Source organism: Macrotis lagotis, chromosome 6 (genome assembly GCF_037893015.1).
Source record: "Macrotis lagotis isolate mMagLag1 chromosome 6, bilby.v1.9.chrom.fasta, whole genome shotgun sequence".
Taxonomy (NCBI): Eukaryota; Metazoa; Chordata; class Mammalia; order Peramelemorphia; family Peramelidae; genus Macrotis; species Macrotis lagotis.
In genome coordinates, this window is record NC_133663.1 from 214,346,555 (window position 1) to 214,366,216 (window position 19,662).

General features: G+C 33.4%; 1 protein-coding gene across 3 annotated transcripts in view; it reads left to right on the forward strand.

The window, feature by feature from the left end:
• GBE1 (1,4-alpha-glucan branching enzyme 1) overlaps positions 1-19,662 on the forward strand; it is a 222,051-nt gene that overhangs the window by 185,716 nt on the left and 16,673 nt on the right. For 2 of the 3 annotated variants that reach the window (XM_074192294.1, XM_074192295.1), the window contains exons 13-14: positions 3,992-4,176; positions 5,893-6,023. In XM_074192294.1, coding sequence (XP_074048395.1) covers positions 3,992-4,176; positions 5,893-6,023 — 316 coding nt within the window. The remainder of the gene's footprint in view (positions 1-3,991; positions 4,177-5,892; positions 6,024-19,662) is intronic. The other variant, XM_074192297.1, reaches the window with a different exon arrangement.

The following is a 19,662-nucleotide window of genomic DNA, read 5'->3' on the forward strand; positions in this document are numbered from 1 at the left end:
TACTCTCTGATTCAAATGCATTTCTTGTAAGCAGCACATTGTAAGATTCTGTTTTTTTATTCCACTCTGCTATCTGGTCCCATTTTATGGGAGAGTTCATCCTATTCACATTCAAATTTATGATTTTTTTTCTTTGTACTTAATATAATTTTTATCCTATTTTATTGCTAGAATACACTCTTCTCACCAAAAGACTTCTCTCCAATTTTGGCTTGAGACTCAGTGGTTACAATACTTATATATGTATGTGTATGTATGCACATACATATACAAGTATATGTATGCACATGCATGCATATGTACACGTATGAATATGTATTTTACTTTGTTTTCTGGAAATCATTTTTTCCATAGTTATTTATATGTATAATGTAGTTCTTATTTGTCTCTAACTCAATGCTGTTTGTTCAATATCTAAAATTATTCTCATTTCAAAATTTTCTGTGATTTTATTAAAATATGCTTCCTCCTTCTTCCCTCCCCTTCTTGTAAGAATACTAAAGGATACTAAAGTTTAGTAACAAGCTATCAATTCATTTTTTTAAGAGAATTAGAATTAAAAAAAGACCGAAGTCACATGATTGGGACCACCTTAAAAAAAAGGTGCTTTTCAATGTATATATGTTTCAGATTCAGCCTGTCCTTTTATGCTAAATGGAAAGAGAAGTGAACAATGGGTTTAATTTCTGATAACACAGGATTAGCCATGATTTTGTGTAAGTAGTTACTTATGGACTTCCTTTTCAGTATCTGTAAAATGAACTGACAGTACCAGTTGTTTTATTAGGTTATGTTAGGAGGAAATACTATGAAGACATAACTATAAAGTGTAACATAATTTATCATTTCTTAAAGTAACTCTATTATAATTTTAGATAATTCTAATCATTAGGAAATTTTTCCTGACATCAAATCTTGCTTCTTTGAAATTTCCATCCTTTGCTAACATTTCTGCCTTTCAGCCAAAAAGAAGCAGCCTTATCCTTTTTCCTCCTTACAGATCTCCAAGTAATTTGAACTCAACTATTGTGATGTCAGCTTCTCTTGTCCATGCTAAACACTCCCAACCCTTTCCGTTGATTTTTCATATGACATGGAAGCAAGGCTCCTCCCCTTGTCCTACTCTAATTTTTCAGTGTCCTTCTTTTGCCAGGTACCCAGAACTGTACCTCATAATACAGATAAGGTCTAACAAGAGCCGAGTGCAGCGAACTGTTACCTCTTTCCAGGAAACTATTCCTCACTTAATTCAAGATTGAAAAAAGAATTATTATTTTAAAGACTTGTTTTCATTTCATTTTCATTAAGATAGAATCAGCAGAGAAACTTCAGGGCATAAAATAACATAGGCTTTTCCCATTGTTTGCTTTATTTTTGCAATACTTTTTAACTCTATCTGTAGGAAAGTAGTCATATAATCTGTTGGAAAGAAAAGCAGTCAGCTAAAAATTAAGTAATAACCCAAAATAGCTTCATGTTTGTTTCATATCATAGATGGGGAAAAATCATGAGACTATAGAACTCTGCCTGTCTTCCCTCTGCCATCTTGGCCAGAAGCAAATAGCTTCATGTTTAACAAAATTCTTGATCCTCTAAAATGTTAAACCATTTTTAAAGATTGCATGGATTTTGGAAATGTATTAGTTTCTTGATAGTGTATTTATTACATATAGGCCATGCGTACACACAGAGTATTCTTTTTCTTAGAAATTTTATTTGTTTAAAGCTATGGTGTTAAAGTGACTTGCTCAAGGGTTACACAATTAGGCAATTATGAAGTGTCCTAGATTAGACTTGAACTCAGGACCTCCTAACTACTTGACTGGTGCTCCATCTACTGTACCACCTAGTTGCCCCTACACAGAATATTTTTTTAATTCTTTTTTTTTTTGGCAGTGGGTTTAAATGACTTGCCCAGGGTCATACAGCTAAGTAGTTATTAATGGTCTGAGGTCAGATTTGAACTCAGGTCCTCCTGACTCCAGGGCAAGTGTTCTATCTACTGCACCACCTAGCTGCCTCACAGAATATTTTAGTAGATATTTATGAGTGATTTAGAACATAACTTTAAAATAATGAAATGAAATTTATATTTAAAATGTAAATGTGAAGAATTTATGGATCATATAAATTAATAATAGATCATATAAACTAATAATGTGGTGATTTGTTCTCCTGGAGATATGAACCTATTGCATATCATTTCCTTTCATATTTTGTTCTGATATATTTTGGAGTTGCATTTTTTCTCATATTCCCTGTATCCCCTGATTCTCACTAAAATGGCTTATCTAGCTTTGAGAAGTATTTAAGACAGATCACTGAATTTTTATTCAAAATTGAATAGACATTAAGTTTATTATTTGCCCATTTATATAATGTTAGTCCTTCATTTTTGAAGAAGACCATGATATCAGGGAGGTATTTGAGTGTATTTGAGTGAGTATAGGGCTGTGCAAAGACACCAGCCTCCCTTCCTCCTCCAAAGCCATCTGGGTCCAGTGACCAGATATCAATCAGGACAACTGTAGATGGCCCTGGATGTGAGACAGTCAGGGTTAAGTGACTTTCCCAGGGTCGCACAGCTAGTAAGAATCAAAAGTCTGAGACTGGATTTGAACTCTGGTCCTCCTGTCTCCAAGGTCAGTGCCCCATCCACTATACCACCTAGTTGCCCATTTATATAAAAAGCAGTGTACTGCAATGTAATAATAATTAATGACAGATTTCTGCAAATTTCTACCAGAGATGTCTCAGGAAGTATATTATACTAAGCCCAATTATGTCCTTCCAGAACCAAAAGGGCATGTCTTTGCTAAACCTTTTTGAAAATGTACTTTTTTTGTAGCCCTAGATATTAATTAACTCCTTCATGCATAGAAAAGAATTTTTAGCAAGAGTGAATTTAAAAGAATTCTCTCTAAGTAGAGATGCTACAATTCTCAAGGTTTATCAATGTGTCCATAAGTAAGTCAGTGTGCCAGTAGTAGTTATACACTTTGAGTTAAATTGGTAGGAATATTTATTTAGCTTAAATTGACTTCTGGAGTTGGGATATGCAACCACTTCAGCATCCCCTGCTGTACCACCAGAGTCAGCTGTGGGTCCTCTGTGGTGAGAAAGGATAGTTCTTTTGCTAAATTGTATTAAGAAAACGGTTTCTGTTCTTGAAATCACTGCATTGTAACCACAGCTATAGGATCTAAGGAAACTATTTTTCATCCTACTGCTTTTTCAATAAGCCTATCTTCAATTTAAACAATTTATACTCTTAGTATAATAACAGGTTTGATTTTTTTTTCTCTAATTGTTAGAGCAGTGTTTGCTTAAAGTGTGGACATTTTGAGAAGTAAATATATTCCTAAAAGCTATGTATTGACAGAGGTTTCTCATTTATTTGTTTCATTCTTTAGAATTTTTATACTTTGGAATTCTTTAGTGGGAAACTTTTATATAATATCATTTTATATCTTTATAAAGTTACATAATTGATTCATATAACTGAAGCAAGTGATGGAAGTTGATTTTTGAAGAGGTGCTTTGATTATTGAGGTAATAAAAGAAAGATAAATGGAAAAGTTAGAGCAAAGTTAACAAGGCTTAAGTTTGAGTCTTAGAATGGAACAAGAATTTTTTTTCAATAAATGGGAGTTTTTGTTGATATAAGAAATGCAATTTGTCTAGTTCCTACTTCCAAAAATTCCTAAGTACCAAATCTGAAATCAAAAAGTGAAGGAATGAAATAGATCTGAGGGAGATAATGGGGGCGAAATGCTTTTAAAATTATATTTTTGATTTACTTTATGCAGAATAACTGTTAGCCAATTATTGCAGCCAATTTTGTAAAATTCATATATCTAAGCTTAATTATAGCATTTACTGAAATTTTAAAATCTTTTTATATAGTTGAACTTAATATCCTCATAGAGCTATTTACCTTATAGCATTTGCCTTTCTAGCTTAGTTTTGCTAATGCTTGTTTTTTTTACAGGTAATGAATTTGGCCATCCAGAATGGTTGGACTTCCCAAGAAAAGGAAATAATGAGAGCTATCATTATGCTCGGAGGCAGTTTCATTTGACTGATGATGAACTACTTCGCTATAAATTCCTCAATAATTTTGACAAAGATATGAATAAATTGGAAGAAAGATTTGGTTGGCTTTCAGCACCTCAGGTAAGTTCTGTATAGAGAATACTATGCTTTAGTCACCAATGAATTTTGTTTTTGTTTTTTGTAAGACAATGGTGTTAAGTGACATACTCAAGGTCACATAGGTAATTATTAAGTGTCTGAAGCCGGATTTAGACTCAGTTCCTCCTGACTCCAGTACTGGTGCTGTATCCACTGTGCCACCTAGTTGCCCCTTCACCAATGGATTTTTTTAAGAAAAGTATTAATTTTAAATTTAAATAGAACTGTATGCATTGTATAGTGTCAGAAGCATGAATCTGGTTGTCGAAACATATCACTAAATTCTTTCCTGAGAATATTGTGAATCGTAGACATTTTTGTCTCTATTGTTACATGATTTTTTAATAATTTTCCTTTTTTATTGATTTAAGCAGTAGGGTTAAGTGACTTTTTCCCAAGGTCAAATACCTAGGGAATTGTTAAGTGTCTGTGCTAGGATTTGAACTCAAATTTTCTGATCCCAGGGCTGGTGCTCTATCCAGTGTGTCACATAGCTGCCCCCAAAGTAGTAATTTTCTTAAAAATTGTTTAAAATAAGAAACAGAAACCTCAAATAAAAGCCATGGTTGAAATTGTTGTGAAAATACCTTAATTTTTTAAAACTATTTCTCTATAGAATTATGATCATTAAACAAATGTTCTATTTGCCTTTCGTTTTGCCTGCTTGCCAAATTGTTACTTCAATAGTAGTCATCATTCCTGATCCCTAGTTTGTGTTTTTCATGACTTAGATTGGAACTAGATTGCCAATTTTCAGTTAAAAATTGAACATATATAATCAATACTTGTAAATGGTGAAAATAGTCATTATCTTTATTAAGGCAAAATTGAGACTGTTGTTTTGTTACTTTTACTTTAGTTTGTGTCTTTCAAATATAGACTAAAAATTTTCTATATCCAACAACATTGTCTCAATATGCGAATTAGAAATGCATTTTTCCTTGGAAATATAAAGCTTCTTTTCTACAGAAGCATTGCTGAACACCAAAAACCTTATTAGAAGTTACTTTAAATCCTTATTCATTCTAAATTATGAAAAAACTGGCAATTTGATCCATAAGGCAGGAAAGAGAAAAATCCCCTGATAAAATCAAAATGTAAAAATACCATTTGGAAACTTAAAGTATGAACATTTATCTTGAATTTGAGTTTTTTATAACTTTTAAAATTTGCAAATCTAAATGAATATAATGGATTCAGGTTTCAATTTATATATAACAAATAATTATTGAGGAAGGCAAAGTCTTGGTGTGACATAAAGATAAAAAAAGAATACTCATTCTGAGCATCTGAATAAAAAACAAAATCCACCATTAAAAGCCTTCAGTGGGAAATATAAAGACATTCTTTCCTCTCTTGATATGGATGTATAGCACATATTTTTTAAAATGAATAAAATATAAACAAGACAATTGTGTAAAGTTTATTTCCTTCTTATTGCCATTTTTGTCACAAAAAAGACAAGTGAATCATTTCTGAACCTTTTTTTTAAACATGCTTTCACGTTTATTTTGGGGATTTTTTTATGTCAAAATTGTAAGAGCACTAAAAAATACTGTAGATAATAGTATTCTAGTAAAATCTAAAAGTTTGTTGAAGTAAGACAATTATAATAACTTTTCCTTTTATTTCTAAATATTTCAATTATAGGGGCATTTAGATATTATTGAAATGTAATATATGTTTTTAATTTTTTAGGCCTTTGTGAGTGAAAAAAATGAAGAAAATAAGATCATTGTTTTTGAGCGAGCAAATCTCCTTTTTCTCTTTAATTTCCATCCACAAAAGAGTTTTTCTGATTATAGAGTGGGAACAACATCACCAGGGAGATATCCTTTTTCTTACAAAAAATATGTTCATCATATAATTATTTATAATAAATATGACTACTTCTAAGGTAAGAAAAGTTCCTTGATGGAAAGTCAGACTCCCTGAGTTCTAGTTATATTTCTGAATGTGCTATCTTGAGCAAGCAGTTAACTTCTCTGGTACTTAATTTTTTCATTTATAAAATAAGAAGATTAGGAAACTTTCAAACTATAAAATGAGTGATTCTGTGAGTCTAAGTATTGTTGATAATCATCTATCTCTCTGATTGCTAAATATAATTCTTCTATATGCAGAATTCTCGATAACTATTTTCAAAATTCATCTTACATACATATGCACATTTTAGAGTTATATAATTTCCTTCCATCCTCCCTTCCCACTCCTGTCCCCTCAGTAGCAGTCAGATGAATATTGTACATACACATTTGTATTTAAGAAATTTACAGATTAGTCATTTTTGGTATGAGGAATTAGGATTGAAGGGGGGAAAAAACCATGAGATAGCAAAGAATTACTTAAGATAAATTTTTTAAAAGTGAATGTAGTATTTATTCATTCAGATTCTGTAGCTTTTTTAAAATTTTGTTTTGTTTTGTTTATCTGGTTGGGGATAACATTCTTCATAGCCAGTATCCAAGCGTTGTAGCTCTTTGAACTGCTGAGAGGAGCTGCATCCGTCCTAGTTGATCAACTCACAATGTTGTTGTTAATGTATACAGTATTGTAACTTCTATGAATAATTTGGAACATGTGGAATTTTTTATGGTCCCATTTTCTTCAATTAGTTTTTGTGTTCCTTTTCCAATTGGTTAATTTTACTTTTAAATTAATTGTTTTCTTTTTCCAATTGGTTAATTTTTCATAAGTTTTTTTCCGTTTCCAGATGGTCTATTTGATTTTTCAGATGAATTGCATTCCTTTTCCATTTGGTCAGTTTGCTTTTTTGATGAGTTACATTCTTTTTCCAATTGTTTGTATTTACTTTTAGAGTAGATGATTTCTTTGTTTAATTTTTCATAATTTTCCAGCATAGCTTTCATTTTTCTTCCATTTTTCTTCTTCCACTCTTCTTTGTTTTTTAAAATCTTTCTTTAGCTTTTCCATGAGGTTTTGGATTTGTGTCCAATTCATAAACTCTATTGAGACTTTCCACATATGTAATTTGTCACTGCTTTCTTTTTCCTAGATGGCAGTTTGATCATCTCTGTCTGAGTAATAGCTTTCTATGAATAATGCACTTTTATTTTTCTCATTTGCTAGTTGAATTCTGATCCTGGGGGTCTATAGTCCTGAGTTGTCTAGCCAATGGGACTTGGACTGCACTGTGGCTATAAACCTCCCACTGACTTTTCTCTCTCCTAGCTGGATTTTACTCTCCCAAGAGAAGCAGACCTTCACTGAAAATCCTCCTTGAAGTCTATGAACTTTTTGGTCTGGGGCTGGCATCTGTTCCTTCACTTTTCACTTATACAGCCCAAGACATTGCCTACACAGAGGTTTGTATCCTTCTTTATAGGCTCTGCCTATGCAGTGATTTGTTCCCAACTCAGTCCTTTCTGTTGTCCCAATGGTCTATGGAACTCAGGCTTGCACCCTTCATGCTGGCTAGCTGAGCTGGGACCTGGGCCGCTGTCTCTGAGGGTTTATCTTAAACAATTAAGTGAATTTTCACTGTTGTTCAGATATAACTATTCATGACCCCATGGATTCACTGTTTATGGGATTTTCATGGCAAGGATATTGGCATGATTTGCCATTTCCTTCTCCAATTTTATTCAGGTACAAATTAAATAACTTGCTTGGGATCATATAACTGGTAAGGGTCTCTGGTCAAATTTGAACTCTGGTGTTTTTGACCCAAGGCTCTGTTCTCTTACCCACTGCAACTGCCTATTAAATGAATAAACATGTCCCTAGTCTTAGATTCCATGAGTTCATGTTCATGAGTCTTTTGGTGACTCATTTTCATAGCTAAATCTGATGATTGTATTTTCTAAGGCTCTGTGCCTTTCTCTCTACACATTCTCAGTGACCTCATCAGCTCTTATATGGTTGCTGGTTACAATTAAGTAGAAATGTATTATATGATGATATTCACATGGTATCAAAATATGTAAAAATTTCATTCAAAAAATCGAGTCATCTTAGGTGCTTTACATTGAATGATTTCTTTTTTAAATTAATTTTTATTAAATATATTGAGTTTTACAATTTTCCCCCAAATATTACTTCCCTCCCCCTACCCCCCCCAACAGAAAGCAATCTGTCAGTCTTTACTTTGTTTCCATGTTGTACCTTGATCCAAATTGGGTGTGATGAGAGAGAAATTATATCCTTAGAGAAGAGACAAGAAGTCTAAGAGGTAACAAGATCAGACAATAGGATATCTGTTTTTTTTCTAAATTAAAGGGAATAGTCCTTGAACTGTGTTCAAACTCCACAGCTACTTACCTGGATACAGATGGCACTCTCCTTTGCAGACAGCCCAAAATTGTTCCCGATTGTTGCACTGATGGAATGAGCAAGTCCTTCAGAGTTGATCATCACTCCCATGTTGCTGTTAGGGTGTACAGTGTTTTTCTGGTTCTGCTCATTTCACTCAGCATCAGTTTATGCAAATCCCTCCAGGCTTCCCAGAAATCCCATCCCTCCTGGTTTCTAATAGAACAATAGTGTTCCATGACATACATATACCACAGTTTGCTAAGCCATTCCCCAGTTGAAGGACATTTATTTGATTTCCAATTCTTTGCCACCACAAACAGGGCTGCTATAAATATTTTTGTACAAATAATGTTTTTACCTTTTTTCATCATCTCTTCAGAATATAGACCCAGGAGTGGTATTGCTGGGTCAAAGAGTATGCACATTTTTGTTGCCCTTTGGGTGTAGTTCTAAATAGCTCTCCAGAAGGGTTGGAGGAGTTCACAGCTCCAGCAACAGTGTAATAGTGTCCCAGATTTCCCACAACCCTTCCAACAATGATCATTGTCCTTTCTTGTCCATATTGGCCAGTCTGAGAGGTGTGAGGTGGTACCTCAGAGAAGCTTTAATTTGTATTTCCCTAATAATTAATGATTTAGAGCATTTTTTCATATGGCTATGAATTGCTTTGATCTCCTCCTCTGTAAATTGCCTTTGCATATCCTTTGACCATTTTTTCAATTGGGGAATGGCTTTTTGTTTTAAAAACATGACTGTATATTTTAGAAATAAGTCCTTTGTCAGAAACATTAGTTGTAAAGATTCCCAATTTACTACATTTCTTTTGATCTTGGTTACAGTGGTTTTATCTGTGCAAAAGCTTTTTAAATTAATGTAATCGAAATCATCTAAGTGATTTTTGGTGATTGTTCTGCAACTCTTTCTTATTCATAAACTGCTCCCCTTTCCCTAGATCTGACAGGTAAACTAGTCTTTGATCCTCTAATTTGCTTATAGTATTGTTTTTTATGTCTAAGTCCTTTAACCATTTGGATCTTATCTTGGTAAAGGGTGTTAGGTGTTGGTCTAATCTAAGTTTCTTAAATACTAACTTCCAATTATCCAGCAGTTTTTATCAAAGAGGGAGTTTTTGTCCCAATGGCTGGACCCTTTGGGTTTATCAAACAGCAGATTACTATAATCCTCTCCTACTTTTACACCTAGTCTATTCCACTGGTCCACCATTCAATTTCTTGGCCAGTACCAAACAGTTTTGATGACTGATGCTTTATAATATAATTTTAGATCAGGTAGGGCTAAGCCACCTTCTTTTGCACTTTTTTTCATTAAGCTACTGGCAATTCTTAACTTTTTATTTCTCCATATGAATTTACTTACAATTTTTTCTAACTCGTTAAAGTAATTTTTTGGAATTTTGATTGGTAGGGCACTAAACAGTTTAGTTTTGGTAGAATTGTCATTTTTATTATATTAGTTCTACCTATCCATGAGCAGTTTATATTTGCCCAGTTATTTAAATCTGATTTAATTTGTGTGACAAGTGCTTTATAATTGTTTTCAAAAAGATTCTGTCTGTCTTGGCAAATAGACTCCCAGGTATTTTATATTGTCTGAGGTTACTTTGAATGGGATTTTTCTTTCTAGCTCTTCCTGCTGTATCTTCCTAGACATATATAAAAAAAAAGTTGAGGATTTATGAAGGTTTATTTTATAACCTGCAACTTTGCTAAAATTGCTAATTGTTTCCAGTAGTTTTTTCAATGATTTCATTGGATTCTCTAGGTAGACCATCATGTCATCTGCAAAGAGTGAGAGTTTTGTCTCTTCCTTCCCAATTCTAATTCCTTCAATTTCTTTTTCTTCTCCAACTGCTGACGCTAACATTTGTAATACAAGATTGAATAGCAGTGGTGATAATGGGCACCCTTGTTTCACCCTGATCTTATTGGGAATGCCTCTAGCCTCTCCCCATTGAATATAATGCTTGTTGATGATTTCAGACAGATACTGCTAATTATTTTAAGGAACACTCCATTTATTCCTATACTCTCTAGTGTTTATAATAGGAATGGATGGTATATTTTGTCAAAAGCTTTTTCAGCATGTATTGATATGATCATGTGATTTCTGATAGGTTTGTTGTTGATATAATTGAGTATACTAACAGCTTTCCTAATATTGAACCAACCCTGCATTCCTGGAATAAATCCTACTTGATCATAATGTATTATCCTAGTAATAACTTGTTGTAATCATTTTGCTAAGCTTTTATTTAAGATTTTTGCATCTATATTCATCAGGGAAATAGATCTATAATTTTCTTTCTCTGTTTTAACTCTTCCTGGTTTAGGTAACTGCACCATATTGGTTTTATAGAAAGAGTTAGGCAGAGCTCCATCTTTCCCTATTTTTCCAAAGAGTTTATATACAATTGGAACCAATTGTTCCTTAAATGTTTGATAGAATTTACTTGTGAAACCATCAGGCCCTGAAGATTTTTTTTAGGGAGTTCATTGATGGCTTGTTGAATTTCTTTTTCTGAGATAGGGTTGTACTCTTTCAATAACTACTTTGCCCTCCAGTTCTAGATCCTGTAATATTAAGTACAGGCGTTTTGTCTCTTCAGTGTTTTCAGGAAGTCCTATAATTTTCAGGTTGCCCCTCCTCGAGTGGTTTTGTTGATGAGGTTTTTTACATTTTCTTCTGTTTTTTCTATTTTTTTATTTTGTTTAACTGACTCTTGCTGTCTCTTGGAGTCATTAGTTTCTGTAGACTCCATTCTTTTTTTGGCGGGGAGTAGTTTTCTTCATTAACCTTTTGCAACTCCTTTTCAAATTGGTCAATTCTACTTTTGAAAGAGCTTTCCATTTGACCAATTGAGGTTTTGAGAGAATTATTTTCTTTTTTGTATTTGTCCAGTTCATGATATGAGAGATTTATTCTCATTTTGTATTTGTCCAATTGAGGATCTGAGAGATTTATTCTCCTTTTGTATTTGTCCAATTGTATTTTCTAAGGTTTTTTTTTTCTTTTTGCAAGATATTAATTATCGCTCCCAAATTTTTATGTTCCTTCTTTATTTCTTCAAGGAAGTCTTTTTGTGCAGAGGACCAGATCGTATTCTCCTCAGAGGTTCTAGGTCTTTCTGAGTTAGGATTTTTCCCTTCCAAGAATTTTTCTATGCATCCACTTTTCCGCTGACCCTTCTTCATTTTGCTAAGACCTTGAGTTCGAGAGGGGCTGGTTCACAGGGGCTTCAGATTGCTAAAATATTTACTCACTGAATGCAATTTCTCTGGCTGGCCAATAGGAGGTGCTGGTTGCTTTCTCTGGATTGTCTGTGACTGTGATTGAGGCCTTTTCCCTTTGCTTGAAGGGGAGGTGTTGGAGCTATTGAATTCTTTTGCCTTCAATCAATGGTGGGCTTTACCCTGGCCTGAGGTCATTCCTCAGCTGGGCTGGATCTTCTGCTCACACACCTGGGCCCCAGGCAAAAGTAGTCTGCATTTGTTCCAGGAAGAGGTCTGAGCTGTAATGGAGGTGTGGACTTTGAGTTCCTCAGACCAGAGTAGCCCAGGGATAGTGTCCGCAACTCTCCTGCGCCAGAACTCTCGCCCCAGCCCTATCCACAAGTTCCCAAGGGACAGCACCAGTGCCAGCACCTCTACTCCCTAGATGACTCAAGCCCCTGCCTTCTAGCCCCACTGCTGATCCAACAGGTCCACTCTTGGGCCCTTAGACTCCTGGCTCCAATTCAGCTGTTAATCTGGTTGATCGGGGCTGATCCACCCTGTGAGCCCAAACTCAACCTCCTGAATTCATCCAATGCTGTTGCTGGAGACAAATCCTGAGGTAGATGTTCTTTCTCCTGGCTTTTCTTTTTGGGTTTTGTGGTTCAGAGGTTTGTTTCATTTGATAGATGGAGAAAGATCAGGAGACTTTAGAACTGTGCCTGTCTTCTCTCCGCCATCTTGGCTGGAAATCGACATTGAATGATTTCAACAAAAGTTTTGATATTAGTAAGTCATGGTTTTATTTTTTCCCAATTTCATTTTTCCAATTTTAAAGCACTAGTTTTAGGAGATCTAAGTTACATAAATTTTGAAACAATTACAATTTCAAGATTAATCATCTATTTCCATAATAATTCTGTCTTGGATGCCTCTGAAAGATGTTTATGCATCTATCAAATATGCCATCATCTTATATGTAAAAGTTCTCAAATTCTGATTTAATTATTTTAAATCTTTGGAGATAAATTTAGAAAATTTTGAGAGTTCCACTTCATGAATCTGACTAGAAGTTAACTGTGGACAAAAGTTTTAAGTTAGTAATCTCAAAATTATCTGAATTTTAACTCCAAAGATTTAATATATATATGGGGAAAGAAAAAGGTAAAAAAGTCAATCAGGTGGTGCCCAGAGGAAAGAAATGAGGGTACTATATTATACCCACTGTGAGTTACAGTAGATCAAATTTAAATTTGTCTGCTTAAAAATTAACCTTCCAACGTTTTGAGAAGATTAACAAGCATACTTTATATAGTCATTAATAAATCTGAGCAAAAGCCACTGGCAAACACAATCTTCCTAGGTAGTCTTTCATTACTAAATACTGTTTAAGAGATGATAGATAAGTAACAGACTGGAATTAACAAGAAAAATTCTTTGAATTTATGATGCAGTGAAATTCCTTCTTTGGTTTGTGTCAGTTTTTAATTCTCTTCATTTGAGATTTATTTAAAATACTTTTTCCTGAGTTTATAATCATCCAGCTAAGCTCTAGTGACAAGCTTAGATAGGCAGCATGAAAATGTTTGAATATTTCATTAGTAAGAAGTTATTCTTGTTATATAACAGCAAGAACACTCTTCTAATAAAAAGAAGAAAATTCCAAATCTGGCACCTGATACTATTATTTAAATAAAAAAAAAGTTTTAAGCACAAATGAAATTAAAACCAAAAACCTTAAGTAGAAAAATATTAAAGATATTTTATCTCACCCAGAGCATTGAGAAATGCCTGGTTACACTGGTTTTTTTTTTTCCTAGATTCATATAGCATTTTCCCTTGAAAAATCTATAGTTGCTATCCAACTGACTATTAAATAATGATAAAATATTTTATCAACAGTGATGAGAATTTCTTTGGCAACTAAGATAACCAGAAAGGAAAAGGAAACAAGGCCACCAAAGGAGGAGATGATTAAAGTAAATATATTAAAAAATATAATGGGAAAGAAACCAAATAGATTCTATAAACCTAAGATTTTTCTGATTCTGCTTTGTTGTGATATCCTGGAATAGGCAATGATTTTCTGATAGTAATAGTATTCCAGTATTCCGTTTATTTATTTATTCCATCTTTTTTCCTCTGTTTTACTTTTTCTTTGACTTAGATGAATGCTGTGTATCTGTTATTTGTATGAAACAAGGTCAGATAAATCTAATCTGAATTCACAAAGAATGTATAGTGTTTATAGCAAGGTTGTGGAAAAGGAAGATACTCATTGTAGAACAATTGTATAATGCTCTGTTTTGTTAATTATTGGAGTTATTCTTATCTTCTTTAAGGAATAGCCAGAAAATGAGACATTATAAATAGCCTCATATAAATTATTGTTTTTGAAATTTAGTACTGTCATCAAGTTAACAATATAATTGTTTGAATCGAGGATCTGAAAATTCTTTTGAATGTGTGTACAGATTCAGTAAAATTTGAATCAGTAAAGATTTCTTTGTTTCTCTGATAATTGAGGAACATAAATGAAGTGGTTTATATTGAACAGTTAAAATTTTGTAACCATCTGATCCAAACTAAAACCCCTGAATCAGATAATCAGAAATTAAAGCTTGGTTTCCTCATTTTTCAAAACAAAATTCCATTACAAATCTCTTATCATTTGTGATTTGTTCTCCTTTAGTGGCATGTAACCTTTAACATACCAAATAGCTACTCATTTACACTCATGTATGCATGCATACAAACAATTTAATTCATTAGTTTCTGTAGTATATACTTACATCATCTTCATTTGCTGTTATCAGTTTTTAGCTGTCATTGGTTCTTTGACTTTCCTTTATTATACCTGTTCTAAAAATGTGTTGCCATGACATGAAGTCAACAGGAATCTGAGTTTATTGCAGTCTGAATCAGGACTTGTATTTTAATCCTTTGTAAATGAAACAAGGTCTTTCTTGACTATAATGAAAGAATACTTTTGTGCCTAAGGGAGACATTCCCCTAACATTCATAAAATATACAGCAATTTATCAGAAGTTAAGTCATTGCTTATAGTTCTGTTTGTTGTTCATGACAATAAACAAGGGTAATTTAGACATATAAAATGAAGTGACAGCTTTTCTTGAGGTGGTGTATAGCTATAACCTACAGCTTTGTGGATTCTCAATGGTAATAAATAAAATTTAAGTTAGATAACTCTAACAGCGCTGCACAGACTTTTACTTTGATCAGCTCAAATCTGCCCAACAATGACATGCTCTCTCTCTTAAGTCTTTAAATGAGAATTTAATGATTAAAATACTTATAACTCAACATTAATATACTTATAATACAAAAAATATGCAATTACATATCTGCATACATGACAGAAAAACATCAGCATAAATATGGAAAAAGGAAAGATAAGAGATAAAAGAGAAAGCATTACCAAACTGAGGAGACTCCAGCAACTAGAGGAAATTGAGTCACAACACAGTCTCCAGGGTCTTAATTGGGTAAGTCCATTCAGCAGAGTGTCTTCTCCTAAACCGTTAACATCCCAAGCCCACCTTCGCAAGTAAGTGTTCCCACAGATTCAGGGGGTTATAAGACTGAACTCTGTGATCCTGGGGAGTTTTGGCCAAAACACTTTCAGTCACTTTCTCCAAGTAGAGATACTTGGGGTTACTTGAGATATCCAGGGATGGGCCAAGTTCCAGGTATGGACCCCAAAACATGTTTACTAGGAAGGTTCCCCAGCAGTCCCTGCCCTGGACATGCCTTGATCAATCATGCTTCAATTCAGTGAGTTTGGGAAGTTCCTTCTGCTTTGACCATGTTGGCTGATAAAGAAGTTCTCAATTTAATCCTTCATCCTTCAACAGCATAAAAAAGAAAGGATTTTATTGAACCATATTCTCTCCAAAGATTCCTTGCCTGAATTTCACTTATATATTACATATATAATACTCCCAAGTTTTTGAACATTTCCTTTTCTTTTTTAAAAAATTCTGTTTTTTTAAAAAATTTCACGTACATACTTTCTTTCTCCTATTTCTTCCTTTTCCTGAAACATTGAGAAAGCAGCAAAAGCAGTTACAAATATGTATAATCAATCAAAACAAATTCCCACATTGGTCTTATCCATTGATCTCTTAAGTTCATCATGTCCCCATTTGGAAGTGGGTAGAATGTTTCATCATGAGTACTCTTGAATTGTGGTAGATCAGTGTATTGATCAGAATTTTTAAGTCTTTCAAAATTGTCTTTACAATACTATAGAAATTCCTCTTCTGGTTCCTCTCACTTCACTTTGCATCAGTTCATACAAGTCTTCCCAGGTTTCTTTGAAACTATCCCCTTCATTATTTTTCATAGCACTATAGTATTCTATCACATTCATGCACTCTAACTTGTTTACCTATTTCCTAATTAATGGGCACTCTCAATTTCCAATACTTTGTCACCACCAAAAAGATCTCTTCTTTTCTTACCTTTAAAGATAGTAACACAAAAAATAAATAGTGAAATCACTGAATCTTTTACTTAACAATTTTTTTGCATTATTCTGTTTTTATCTTTTCCCCAAAAAGTTTACTTTCATCCAAAGTATATTAATCTTGAGTTGTAAGTATTTTAATCATTAAATTCTCATTTAAAGACTTAAGAGAGAGAGCGCATGTCATTGTTGGACAGATTTGAGCTGATCAAAGTAAAAGTCTGTGCAACGCTGTTAGAGTTATCTAACTTAAATTTTATTTATTACCATTGAGAATCCACAAAACCATAGGTTATAGCTATACACCACCTCAAGAAAATCTGTCACTTCATTTTATATGTCTGAATTACCCTTGTTTATTGTCATGAACAGCAAACAAAATGCAAGAAGGATTCAGCCTTTACTGTATATCCTGAATTCTATCAGTTTCCTTGTGCACACTCTCCATCTTGAAAGAAGTCCAGGGATTCTATCTTTCAATACCCAGGTTTTTCACCTTTCACTAATTTTTTAAAGTTACCTGCTAGTCTCTTTACTCTTTAAGTCTTCCCACATTCTCTCAACTTAGGAGTCTTGCCTTTAACTCACATAATAAGGTCATTTGCTTAAAAGTTCTTTTTTCATTTCACATTTCCTTTTTTTAATCTAATTGCTGATGAAGAGTTGGCTAACTCTTCCTATGAATACCCTTAATCCTTATCTTCCCAGTCTTTTCCATAAAATTGCCCTCAGTATCATCTCCCTTCCCTTCTCTAATTTTCAGTCTCTTTCCTATCTATACATTCTTTCCCTGTTTCCAGCAGAAAAGAGAACCAGGAGGAGAAGGTGGTCAATAGTGTTATATGGTTGAGAAATGATCAAAAAGGATTACTATTGACAGTCATTAGCTAAAACAATTAAGAAACAATTTGCAACTTGAGAATAGTTTCATTGGAATTTTTCCAAAAAAAGTTAAGTGCTAGGATCTGCTGAGGGATTTTAAAGATGGAAGAAAAATGAATACCTTCTCTAGTTTTTTTATGACACTGCTCACTTGATTCAACTCCTACCTCTGACCACCCTGAGTCACAATTGCTGGATGCTCATCCATGTCTTGGAACTGAATGAATGTTTAATTAGACTCTGTTCTGAATCTCCCTCTTTTTTCCTTTATATTATCTCACTTGATATTCTCAGCAATTTCTATGGGTTCAGTTATTCTGTATGATAATGGCTTCCTGATTTTTATGTCTACCTATAGTTTCTTTCCTTAACTCCAATACTGTAGACATTTTGAATTAAGTGCTCATAGGCACCTCAACCTTAGCAGATTCAAAACAGAATCATTGTCCTTCCCAAAAAATCCTCCTTCATATGTCCATATCACTGTTGGATTCAGAATCCCTTTCCCTTCAGTGACATCCTGGATTCTTCACTCTCCCTTACCACATCTATCTCATCAGTTTGCAAATTCTATCTACTGCCACATCATCTCTCATATTCATCTCCTTCTTTCCATTCATCCTAGCATGGGCCCTCATCATTTATTTCCTGTGTTATTTTAATCACCTTCTAATTAGTCTTCCTGTATTTCCCATTCCAAATCATCTTACAAGTCAATGCCAAAGTGATTTTCCTACCACATATATCCCCAACTGTAATGAGTTAATTTAGTGTATTTTTCAAAAGACTCCATGTTCCTTCTGGGATCAAATGTAATTTAATCTATTTGAAACTTTCTTCATAAATTAACTACCCTGTTTTTTTTTATTGACCTACTTACTTTCCCTCAAACATACCATTCTATCTCTCATTTCCATGACTTTTCTTTGTCCTTCCTCTTTCCAATGCTTCATGTCCTCACCTTTGTCTCTAATAATTCCTGATTGCCATGTAAGAGAACTTTTCTGGTCCTCTTAGCTTCTCATGCCATCCCCTCTATTTTCCCATCTACTCTGTCTACATGTGGAATTACCCTGTTTATAAGTATGTTACCTTGAAGTCAGTTTCTATTTTTATTCTTTTCTTTATATTCCTAATCTTGGCAGAGTTATTACCACTTAATAATAAGCACTTAATAAATGCTTTTTGATTGGTTGAGTTCTTTATTTCCTTGATACTTGAATTTAAGCTCAAAGTATCCATCCTCTAAGATCTTCTGAGTTGCTGAGTCTTCTTGGCTCTCTTAGATTTAAATACAAACAGATCCAAATGCCTTTCTTCCCTGTCCTTTTACTTACATGATAATGGGATAACTTAAATCTAGATATTTTTCCTAGGCTGTCATGATATTCTGTTAACTTAGAGTATCCATTTCCTTCTGACCATATAGGAAAGAACATCTCATCCTAAGAAATTCATCATGTCCCATTCTCCTGTCATTAAAATGGTGTCAGTTAATCTGACTTCTCTTGTTAGGTATTTAATCATCTTAAAATGCTGACCAAGCTTACTTTTCAGCCAATCATTTTCTTGATTGATTTTGGTTGACTACATGTAAAAGGCATAAGACACAAAAGAACCAAGCACATGATCCTCCCTCTGGAATTTAATGATGGATACATTCAGATACCCCCCCCCCATTGATTCTTCTTGAAATGATGGTGGTGTTAAAGGAGAATGCAGTAGTGCTGTTCTTTTAAAAAAAAAAAAAGAAGGAAAATTTACCACCATAGAACTGGTTTTCTATCTAATTTTCTATCTAATATCCCTCCAAAGAAGTAGGAAAAGAGTAAATTGCTTTCATCACCTCAAAAATCAGAACAGAACCCAATAACAGAAGTCATTTTTAAGATTTATTAAGAGACATTTTGTTTTAACCAACATTTTTATTGACTAATATGTTAAATATGATTGTACATGTATAATTTATATCAGATTGCTCATTGTTCACTGTTATGGGGAGGGGGAAGGGGAGGGAAGGAAGGGAGGTAGAAAAATGTGGAACTCAAAAGCTTACAAAATGATGAATATTGAAAATTTGTCTGCATATAGTTTTAAAAAATAACATTCAAAAATATTATTATTGCTTGCTTTGAAATCCAGGTTTTACTGAATTTAAGAGCCTTCTTGTCTTCTCTTCCCTTTAATCTTATTTGTTCAAGCCTCTTGCAGAATATGACATTTTCATCATTCCTATTTAAGGACATATATCATTGAATACTGCTACAAACCTGCTAATAGATGTAATGAATGCTTTGAAGTCTTCTAAATTTTAAAAAATGTAAATCATAGCACTTAAAAAAATATATCCAAGTTGATGTCACTTAATTTAATCTCTTTTCTTTGTAAATAAATATTAAGAAACATCTCTAATTTTCCCTTTTCCTGTTTTACCTAAAATAAACAAGTTAAAATTTAAGACCAATATTTTTTCATCACTATCCAGTTCTCCACAAGTATCACCTCTCACATGATACTTTTGCTGATATCCCAGTTTCTCTAATTTACTTTCTATTTCTTATATATACATACGGTTTTTTACTTTATGTTTTC